The sequence below is a fragment of the Phycodurus eques genome, chromosome 10, assembly GCF_024500275.1.
Source record: "Phycodurus eques isolate BA_2022a chromosome 10, UOR_Pequ_1.1, whole genome shotgun sequence".
Lineage (NCBI taxonomy): Eukaryota > Metazoa > Chordata > Actinopteri > Syngnathiformes > Syngnathidae > Phycodurus > Phycodurus eques.
The window spans coordinates 28524707-28536411 of NC_084534.1; the positions used below are offsets into that span (position 1 = coordinate 28524707).

The window sequence follows — 11705 nt, forward strand, 5'->3', positions numbered from 1 at the left end:
AAAAGGTGCATGAAAGAAATACTTCTGAACCAAACAGTCCCATTTGGTATCTTGTACCTTATATAATAACTACACCACAACAAATAGCTGTCAGTGTTTGTAACCACTAAAAATGTCCACGAATGAAAAATGCACACAAGGGCTTGTAAATGTTTGTGGTTTGTAGTTGTTAAGAGGCAGACCACCATCAATGCTGTGAAACTGTGGCCCACTTGCAACACAAAAGTCTTTTTTTTATATTGCAACTTGTTGTTAGGCTTTCCCTTTCGCAACACTCCAGCGTCTGTGTGTCATTACTAGTTGCTCCTAATAACAATCACATTTGCCAACATAACAAAAAATGCAAGGGAAGCAAAATAAAACAAGGGAAAAAAAAAAAAAAAACTCGCAAGCAACTAGGGAAGTATGGAAAATGCGAGTTAATGTGGCGTCCGTGCGCCAACTTGGCAAAGATTTCCACCCTTGGAGTATACAGAGGAGGCCGCGGCTCAGTGTTACTTCTGCAAATTGATTAAATGTTGAGTTTATTACTGCTGTGGAGGCAGAACAATGACGAACAGTATGCAAACTACTACATTAAGCTTAGTTCTTGTATGGCATCTGCAGTGGACACTACAATGAATGCTCATTTGCGCAATGATGTACGGGACCCTTAAAATCTAAACATTTTCATCCAAGATCACGCTTGCCGGTTGCAAAGATTTCGGCATGTAGAGGCCCCCAAAAGGGATATTCGTCCGTTCAATGAATAAGAAACAAAGAAAAGCCCAAAAAGCCATTTAAGCCCCCCAAAAAATTTAATATGGGGCACTACGAAGTGAGCCTTGAGGGGTTGTGTTCGGGTCTCCGAAAATAAAATAAAAATATTTAAACAGCTCAAACAGAGAGATTTCAGAAGACTGAAAGGGAAATTTGTCAATGGAATTTCACATTGTATGACCTCATATCTGGTGCATCAATCAGGCACGATTCCTGCTGGGCTCTTTGACCGTGTAATCGCTAAAGGGTGGACAAGACAGCACGGACACCCCCACGCTGATAGATGAGGGTCAAAGCCATTAAGAGTCAACAATTTACAGCTGCAGACTCTCATTTTTCCTAAGCGAGCTCTGAAGGAACAAACATCCCAACATGCAGATTCAGACATTAGCAGACCATGTAAGGACGAAGCTTCCTAGCGACCAGTACGAACGAGTTCGATGGCGGTGGTGTCGCCACTTACCTGAAAGTGCTGGAAGGTGCGGCGTCGCTCATCCATCCTGTCTGCGAAGGTCCTGAGTGTCCTAAAGAACAGCAAGAGGTCCCTGCTTTCCTCCACCCTGAAACGGCGTTTTAGCACGTCAACATGAGATAGAAAAAGTCCATTAGCTATCCACTTATTCATCCTTTTCTTATCGCGCTTATCCTGTACATGTGAGTTGGAGTCAATCCCAGCTGACTTTGGAGGAAACCCTGGACCGGTTGCCAGTCAATCGCAGGGCACATTTAACTCATTCGCTGCCGCGGACGTGTATATCCGTCAACTGGTATCCAACAGTTTACTGCCACCGCCAAATATATTTGGCAAGTTTGTTTTTCAACGGGCAGGCGTGGTTCTCGCCCAGCTTGTCTGTAAAATTCAGGATTACAAACCACTGTCATGAGTAACAAATCCCTGAAGGTCATTGCATCGTTTTGGTTTCTGAGTGGAAGATAAATTTTAGGGGGTGAATCTCTACTTGTCATGTCAATCACAAGCGAGAGAAATGCCAACACGCTGGAAGTCAGACAAGTTGAGGCATACACATAGTTTAAGGTATCATGAAAGCAAAACGTATTAGCGTTAAAGTCACTGTTCTGCTTGACGTTTCTTTTCACAAAAAGCTATTTTTTCTGCTTTTGGTGTTTTTGGTGAAACAAAGCCATGCTCTGCTGCTCATCATTATTAACGAATGGACAGAAAGAAAGACTAGAGAGAAAAAACTCTCTTTCTTGTTTGTTTGTTTGTTTTTTGGTAAGGGACCAAAGTCTAGCCTTTCTTTTGGGGCTTACATTGTCACAGAACACAATGTTGTGGCTCTTGAAAGATAAGTCAAAATGTTCAAAACAGCTGCCAATATTGGGAACTGTGCTTCAAAAACGACTAAATGTGTGAAACAACCATTCACATTCTCCCCTGTCGACAATTTAAAGTCTTCAACAGGGTTTACTGCATACAAAATTTGGAGGCGGCTCTAAAAGCTCTGACAGCATGAAAACGGTTATTATCCGAGCAGCGCTGCACTTGTTGGGTTGTTTTTAACTGCAATTCCAGCCGGCGCGGCGCTATGTTAGAATCAACTGGAAGGCTCGGATTTTCTTTGAACTTGTTATGTTAGGTTTAGGGCTAGGGTTGGGTCTTAAGGTGGTTTAGGATGGGTTAAGGTTAGGATTAGGGTGGGTTAGGGTTAGTGGGAAACATTAACGCCGCCACACTTAAGTCACACACTTCTTTTCCCGCCTGGAAGCAGTAGCACATGTTCTGCCGGGATACAACAGCCAATCATAGTGCAGCGGCACGCGTCCTGGAGCCAGTAATATTGGAGCACCGCGTGTCCTGCCTGGAAAGTGGAAACTATGTGGAAATCCTAATAATGTGCCAGAATGTTACCACCTCTGCTTCCATTTGAGCCAGGAAAAACCCTGCTTCAATGACCCTAATAAGCCCGAATATGGGAGGCAGCCAGGGCACCCAAGAAAACTCTCGTCTGATATTTGAACCCAGAACCTTTGACTGTGAGGCAGACTTGTGCGGCAATTACTCACGCTTTTACGCTATTCGCAGCAGGGCAGCCCGATCCCACATTTGCTGTACTTTAACTAGCGTATTTTTCCCGAAAATTTGGTTTGAATTCCAAAATTTCCCACCTTAAGGCTCCCTGGTTGGGGTCTACAGAAAGATTATGCAGGGAGCGTTAACAAAAGAAACAATCAGCTTACATGCAGAGGATCACCACTGTACCGAAATATAAAAATGATTTGTTTAAGACCATTTGGGTGAGCCCTGGAGATGGGGCTCGACGGCAAGCGCCTGGTGGCCGGGCCTGCACCCATGGCAGCCCGAAAGGGAAACGTGGGTCCCCCTTCCCATGAGCTCACCACCTGTGGGAGGGACCATAGGTGTCGGGTGCAGTGCGAGCTGGTCGGTGGCCGAAGGCGGGGACCTTGGCGATCCGAACTCGGCTACAGAAGCTAGCTCTAGGGACGTGGAATGTCACCTCTGTGGCAGGGAAGGAGCCCGAGCTGGTGTGTGAGGTCGAGAAGTTCCGACTAGATATGGTCGGACTCGCCTCCACGCACAGCTCGGGCTCTGGGACCAGTCCTCTCGAGAGGGGTCGGACTCTCATCCACTCTGGAGTTGCCCACGGTGAGAGGCGCCGAGCAGGTGCGGGTATATTTATTGCCCCCCGGCTCGGCGCCTGTACGTTGGGGTTCACCAAGGTGGACGAGAGGGTAGCCTCCCTCCGCCTTCAGGTGGGGGGACGGGTCCTGACTGTTGTTTGTGCCTATGCACCAAACAGCAGTTCAGAGTACCCACCCTTTTTGGAGTCCTTGGAGGGGGTGCTGGAGAGAGGTCCCGTTGGGGACTCCATCGTTCTGCTGGGGGACTTCAATGCTCACGTGGGCAATGACAGTGAGACTTGGAAGGGCGTGATTGGGAGGAACGCCCCCCCCCCCCCCGATCAGAAACCGACGGTGTTCTGTTATTGGACTTCTTTGCTCGTCACGGATTGTCCATAACGAACACCATATTCAAGCATAAGGGTGTCCACACGTGCACTTGGCACCAGGACACCGACCCTAGGTCGCCGTTCGATGATCGACTTTGTGGTCGTGTCATCGGACTTGCGGCCGCATGTCTCGGACACTCTGGTGAAGAGAGGGGCGGAGCTGTCAACCGATCACCACCTGTTGGTGAGTTGGCTCCGACGGTGGGGGAAGATGCCGGTCCGACGTGGCAGGCCCAAACGTATAGTGAGGGTCTGCTGGAACGTCTGGCAGAATCCCCTGTCAGAAGGAGTTTCAACTCCCACCTCCGACAGAACTTTGCTCATGTTCCGGGACATCGAGTCCAAGTGTACCATGTTACGCTCTGGAGTGGCTGTCCGGGTTGACACGCCTCCGCAACATCGCATGGACATCGGGGACAGTGCCTCTGGATTGGCAGTCTGGGGTGGTGGTCCCCCTTTTTAAAAAGGGAGTAGGTAGAAAATGGATGGATGGATGGATGGGTGAGCCCTGGGCGGGGGGAGGGGGGTTCTTCAGGGGCCTGGGGGGCTAGATCAAAATCAGAATCATCTTTATTTGCCAAGTATGTCAGAAACGCACAAGTAATTTGTCTCCGGGAGTTGGAACCGCTCTAGTACGACAACAGACAGTCAATTGACAGAGAACACTTTTGAGACATAAAGACATAGAAAAAAAAAACATGGCAGCAGGGTGAAGTTTCCACGGGTTGTTATTCCACCACACGGAGCCAATGGAAACGAAATGGCAAGCGAGAGAGAGTTTTATTTAAGTACGCCGCTCTCACCAACTCTATGAGTAATTGGCTTTGACACTTTGCGTCTTCACCACGGCAGAAGTTAAAAACATGCAGCCTGTCAATGTAAATATGTTCCAGTGCGGGCACAAGTTGAATTTGCCAGATTGGTGCACGTGTGGTTCAATTTGCCCCTTCAAGTGGTCTTTTGCAAATACAAATTAAACCTGAAGACTCTGACATGACCAATTTTGAGTGCCAGTCTGGAATTTTTGGGGTATAAAGTATCCCATAGCTTCAGAAATAAATGAAAATGTGGCAAATTTGTTTCATCAGATTATTGTGTATAAATTAAAGGAATTGTTTTAATGAAGAAATGAGTGTGTCATGGTCTGTGTTTTAGATTATTTTTAGTTTTGCTTCATGTTTTCCTGTGTCCCATGTTGTTCGTGTCTCATTACTGTGCTCACCTGTTCTCGTCAACCTTGTGTCAACCAATCAGCGACCTCCAGCCACTCGTGTCTTGTCAAGGTGTTCCTCGTTGTCTCGTCAATTTGTTTGCATTTACATTGGGTACGGAAAGTATTCAGACCCCCTTAAATTTTGCACTCTTTGTTATATTGCGGCCATTGGCTAAAATCATTTAAGTACATTTTTTCCTCATTAATGTACACAGAGCACCCAATACTGACAGAAAAAAATGTAATTGTTGACATTTTTGCAGCTTTATTAAAAAGGAACAACTGAAATATCACACAGCCGTAAGTATTCAGACCCTTTGCCGTGACACTCCTATATTTAATTCGGGTGCTGTCCATTTCTTCTGATCATCCTCGAGATGGTTCTACACCTTCATTGGAGTCCAGCTGTGTTTGATGATACTGATTGGACTTGATTAGGAAAGCCACGCCCCTGTCTATATAAGACCTTACAGTGCATGTCAGACCAAATGACAATCATGAGGTCAAAGGAACTGCCTGAAGAGGTAAGAGACAGAATTGTGGCAAGGCACAGATCTCGCCAAGGTTACAATTCTTTTTTTTTTTTTACTGCATTTAAGGTTCCTAAGAGCACATTATGGCCTCCATAATCCTGAAATGGAAGACGTTTGGGACGATCAGAACCCTTCTTAGAGTTGGCCGTCCGGCCAACTGAGCAATTGGGGGAGAAGAGCCTTGGTGAGAGAGGTAAAGAAGAACCCAAAGATCACTGTGGCCGAGCTCCAAAGATGCAGTCGGGAGACGGGAGAAAGTTCTAGAAAGTCAACCATTACTGCAGCCCTCCACCAGTCGGGGCTTTATGGCAGAGTGACCCGACGGAAGCCTCTCCTCAGTGCGAGACACATGAAAGCCCGCATGGAGTTTGCTAAAAAAAAAAAAACACCTGAAGGATTCTCTGGTCTGATGAGACCAAGATAGAAATTGTTGGCCTTAATTCTAAGCGGTATGTGTGGAGAAAAGCAGGCACTGCTCATCACCTGTCCAACAGTGAAGCACGGTGGTGGCAGCATCATGCTGTGGGGGTGTTTTTCATCAGCAGGGAAGGGGAGACCGGTTGCAATCGAAGAAAAGATGAATTCGGCCAAGTACAGGGATATCCTGGGCGAAAACCTTCTCCAGAGTGCTCAGAACCTCAGACTGGGCCGAAGGTTCACCTTCAAAAAAGACAATGACCCTAAGCACACAGCTGAAATACCAAAGGAGTGGCTTCAGAACAAGTCCGTGACTGTTTTTGAAGGGCCCAGCCAAAGCTCTGACTTAAACCCAATTGAGCATCTCTGGAAAGACCTGAAAATGGCTGCCCACCAACATTCACCATCCAACCTGACAGAACTGGAGAGGATCTGCGAGGAGGAATGGCAGAAGATCCCCAAATCCAGGTGCGAAAAACATCATTCATCGAAAGACTCATGGCTCAAAAGGATGCTTCTACCAAATACTGAGCAAAGGGTCTAAATACTTATGGCTGTGTGATATTTCAGTTTTCTTTTTTAATAAATCTGCAAATATTTCACCAATTCCGTTTTTTTTTCCCCTGTCAATATGGGGTGTGTGTGTGTGTGTACATTAATGTGGAAAGAAAGTAACTTAAATGATTTTAGCAAATGGCTGCAATATAACATTTAATGGGGTCTGAATACTTTTCTGTGCCCACTGTAGTTCCTTGCTTTTATTTCAGTCACTGTTGCTGCATTGTCATTTGTCGTAGTTCAATTGTTATCTGTCGCCATGTCTCCTTAGTCATGTTTCGTGTTTCTTTGTGTTTAGATTTTGGACTTTTGTTACTTTAGCTTTTTGCCTCAATTATCCTTGGTTGCCTTTTTGGTTTCGTAAATACATCCTTTTTTCCCAATTCCGGCACACCAGCCTTGTGTGCAATTGGGTCCTCCACTTCCTTGCCTCTTACACTTCAAAGACCCAAACCTGACAGTGAAAAATCCCCACTCGTCCCCCTTAATGTGGGGTAAATGCAGAGAATGTTTTATTGCCATGACAACCGGGGCGGAGCTAGGGCGTTTGCAACGAGGCAAGCAGCTCCTACTTGACCAGAGTGTGAAGGAAAAAAACAAACAAAGACTGTGAAGCCATAAATTGCATTTTCACTCATGGAGACAGCACTTCAAGTACATTTTTAGTGTCGTGGACATATTGCTAAACACAAGCTTTCAGTGAGTGATGCACCAAATGTTCGACCGAAAATGGCCCAGAATGCATTCTCGGTTTCAGACCAAAAGACTTAATAAATAAAATGGCCGAAAGAGGAGGATGTTATGACTGTGGAGGAAAACCGTGGCCAGCGTGCATTTGTGTCCAGTAAATTGTTGAAAAAATAAAAATAAACAGCAGGAAGGGCAGGCAACGCAGATGTAACGAGATGACCATCCCAAACATGAATCAAAAAACGGCACACCCACACTGAACAGTCGCCCAATCTCCCTGCTGCTCAGGTACTATGGGGAAATGTTTGTTGCACATTATTTTGGTCCACTTGTCTCAGGTCCGAAGAGGCGTATGTGTCGTGGGGCCTCAGGGCAGCTTGGCTTCACACTATCAGTCTGGAAAAACAAAATAAAACAAAACAAAACAAAAAACGACAGGCCGCATCTGACTTTCTTCAACTCTGGGCCGAGAGTTCACAGGGTTTACGGCTCATTTGGCTCAGGGACTTCCAAAGAGACGAGAACGCGGCGTCGAATCAGCCGCTCTGCTTGTGAATAAATTCAGCCCGGTGCGACGGTGGAGAGTGAACGTCTCTGTGTCACACTTATTATCCGCAGTGTTTTTCCACGAGTTATTTTCCAGACAGGCACCGTCCAGATGTGACCGGAGAGGACGGCGAGCTTCACACATCTGCTACGACTTGCTGATGCTCTCGCGGGAGCCCGGAGAAAGGCAACCTTGAAGTACACCTTGCATTACCAACCCGCCTGTCTCTCGCGAACACTGGAGGCAGCGCGTCGTGACCTCACGGTTCGTCGGAATGAGGCGAGCAGGAAGTAGACATGACACTCACCCAGAGAGGAAGCTGCTGAAGTTGTCCAGTGCGCCGGCACCCATCACCACATTCAGACTGTTGACCATCTTCTCGGGCCGCTCACCCTTCTGCAACACAAACACACACAAATACACTCTGTAATATCTGTTCCTGTATGTTGGTTGGGATTTCAAAACAGCTTGTCAGAAAGAATTGCTGAATAATATAACTAGTTTCAGTGTGACAACACAGCAGAATCATCAACAAATTTAAAAACATACAAAAATGTAAACAAAAACACAACGTGTATAACAGCTAAATTAAGTGCGAGTGGGGTGCCGACCCACGGTTCATGTAAAATAGGTGGGAGCGTTTTCGTTAACTGACCAAACCACACACGTTCAATCACAGAAAAGGGCGGCAAATCTTTGGCTAGAAATGCTTCCACTGCACATTGTGTCCAGCAAGCATCATATTACAATACGACGAACACGGGAGAAGCTTGGTCTCGCGTTTCCTTAAAAGTACGAGACACTTTTCAAGCAACGCATGCACACAGTAAAATGTTTGTCAAATGTTTTCGCTCAAGTCGCTCGTGTTTGAGGTTTTACCGTGTCCGTGAGCTGCACTTGTGAATGGGTGAACGCGCAACAGGCACGCACGCACACAGCGTCAATGCAAAGACCGAAAAACTGCCATCCATAAGGCCATATTGTATCATGCCGAGCGTAATGAAACCGAGCATCGTCCCGTCCCTAGTAAACCGTAAATGGGTGCAAAAACAACAACAAAGTTGCAAGCAGTAAAGAACAGACCTTGCAACTCTTTTTTCATGAGGTCGTCGCCATATCCTAGAATCCGCCCCAAAATGGCAGTTTCAAACGGAAATGGCCGACTTCCTGTTCAATTTCAGGCATGAATCCTTCAGACTTGTTGTGTATATTGGGCCAGGGGCACCAAAATAACATATCTAAATTAATTAATTTAAAAAAAAATAATAAGAAGAAGAAAGGTTTCAAAGGCGGCACAGTGGACGACTGGTTAGAGCGTCTGCCTCACAGTTCTGAGGACCGGGGTTCAATCCCGGCCCCGCCTGTGTGGAGTATGCATGTTCTCCCCGTGCCTGCGTGGCTTTTCTCCGGGCACTACGCTTTCCTCCCACACCCCAAAAACATGCGTGGTAGGTTAATTGACAACTCCAAATTGCCCATAGGTGTGAATGTGAGTGCGAATGGTTGTTTGTTTGTGCCCTGCGATTGGCTGGCAACCAGTTGAGGGTGGACCCAGTCTCCTGCCCGATGACAGCTGGGATAGGCTCCGGCACGCCCGCGACCCTGGTGAGGAGAAGCGGCTCAGAAAATGGATGGATGGATGTTTCAAAAACACCAAGAAAAAGGCCAGGATAATCTTCTGACGCTCGCTGAACTGCGGTCCAGTGAGCTACGCTGACATTTCATGTGCAACTTCCTGAACGTTTTGTTTGAATTCCCAACTTTGGTGTTCCACTTGAGATGTCCCGGTGTAGCCTACAAGAATGAATAACGAGCTAATTTGTTTTTATCTGAACACAACAGCAAAGTTTCCCCCCGAAAACATTGAAGCCTTCCTCTCGGCATCCATTTTGGTGTGTTACATTACTGAGCAAACACTGAGGTTACCCTGGCGATCCATCACCATGTGGCAGAGAACAAAAAATAAATTTAAAAAAATGAATGGAAGTCATACTAAAATAGCAGTGGCAACGTGAATAATGGTTGTCTCTACATGCGAGATAACTTGCCAAGTAATGAAAACAAGATTAATCTTTGGAGCGAGCTGCCTGTGAGAGGAAGGACTGCGCGAAGCAGCTGTTCTCCTTGTAAATCCCAATAATGAAAAGCTTGGAATATACAAAAGATCATTCAATGATACTTTCATATCATTTTACGGTAATATTTCTTTTTATGACAGTGTTGAAACGAGTAGCAGAGGTCAGCTGCTAAAGTCATCACTCAGCACCAATGAGAATGAAGCTCTGCCGCCCCCTCTTGGCCAGATGACACACTAGCGCCCCTGTTGATTTAGAAATTAAAGACCCTGTAAAGTGAACTTAGACATTTGTTTCTAAATACATTATACATGTTTCAATAGATAATTCCTGAAAACGTGCATAGACTGACAACTATGTCGTCCTCAATTGTGGAGATCTAACGTTAAACTGTTTTCCTGATTTTTTTGGAGCATGGTTAAAACTGCGCCGTGTGACGCACTTTGGAGTCGCCCCTCCCTCACTATATTAAAATCTTCAACGCCTTCTTTAACATCAGCGGCTATCCGGCGCAATTTCGACGTGAAGTTAGATAGCGAGCTACGCGTATACCGCAAAAACACATCTTCTTTTCGGATAGTCCGCTGGCATGGCCGCTTCAGAGCGCCTCGTTGTCGACCGTGAGTGTGGGGTAGGCTATATTGGCATTTGTTCTAGCCACTGGAAGCTTTAAGCGGATAAACTGTAAGACGCTTGACAAAGTAGCACCAATTTTTCCAGGTCACAGGAGTGGCTTTTGACTGACAGTTGCGAGGGGCATTTATCCGAGCCAGAAGGAACTGCGTCAACCTGTTTTGCCAAATGCGAAACGACATCGCACGTATGCCAGATAAAGCATTTTATGATAGTGAGACATATTGATAGACAGAACACGCTTTTTTTTTTTTTTAATGAGAACAACTTGTAAGTCAACCATCATTATGACTCACCTTGACCTCTGAGAGCTGGAACTCCACCTGGAACTCCAACTCTGAGCACTGACCAGAGACGCACATCTGCACTGCCTTTGTGCTGCCTAAAAACAGACAAACACAAAATTCACTTGCCACTCATACTGTAAATGTTTTTTTTTTTAAATAGCACTGTACAGTATTTTACTTCATAAAACAAAGTAATAACATAATAAAATGGAATGTAAATAATTCAACAGTCTGTGCATCAAGTTATATAAAGGTTTATAAGTACTGTGACATCGGTGCAAGTTTCTATAGCCTTTCTTTTGCGTTTGTGTTGAGTGTTAGCATTAAGCTAGCGGACTTTCACAAGGCAAAGTCATGTGGTTTATTTGAGAACCACTGACATTGGCTGACAAGCGCAGGGCTCGGCTGTAGATGGATTTTTGGAAGGATACTTTTGTTGCTACGTACCGCTTTGAAGAGTGCGTGAAGTGCAGCTCCTCAAACTGATGCCGTTCATGCGGCTCTGATGCCGCAGATCCTCCTTCAGCTGCTCCACCTCCTCCCTCAGACTGGACAGAACCTCATGGGCGCCCCCTTGTGGCGTGTGTCCGCACAACAGCGATCTGTAACACGCAGACGGGCGTCACACTTCTAGTGAGGAGTGTGCTTTGGAGCGTCTTTATGCGACACACACACACACACACACACACACACCTTGCATCCTGGTATTTGTAAATTTCTTTGAGTAATATTTTGATGATAAGACCGAAAATTGTGATCATTTTGGTCATGACAATAGTGATATGAAATTTTCAAATGGTTTTAATTTCTAGTTGCAAGTGAGAGTTTTACTAAGCAATAAAACTCACAGTGCGTCCCGCATTGGTTGGCTGAGGTCCTCCTTGAAGCTGTGACGCTGACGCTGCAGTTCCGCCACTTCTGCCTGGAGGCGCCGGATGTTGTCCTCCAACAGCATTACCTCTTCTGCGTTCTCCTCATTCATTCTTTCCTCCATTCTGATGGG

General features: G+C 45.9%; 1 protein-coding gene across 1 annotated transcript in view; it reads right to left on the reverse strand.

Annotated features, from left to right (window-relative positions):
* Window positions 1-11705, reverse strand: part of cenpp (centromere protein P) — a 78563-nt gene that overhangs the window by 66253 nt on the left and 605 nt on the right. The window contains exons 2-6 of the mRNA XM_061687240.1: window positions 11551-11697; window positions 11150-11304; window positions 10712-10797; window positions 8015-8103; window positions 1223-1319 (exon numbers count right to left, since the gene is read on the reverse strand). Of these exons, the coding sequence (XP_061543224.1) occupies window positions 1223-1319; window positions 8015-8103; window positions 10712-10797; window positions 11150-11304; window positions 11551-11696 (573 nt within the window). The 5' untranslated portion in view covers window position 11697. The remainder of the gene's footprint in view (window positions 1-1222; window positions 1320-8014; window positions 8104-10711; window positions 10798-11149; window positions 11305-11550; window positions 11698-11705) is intronic.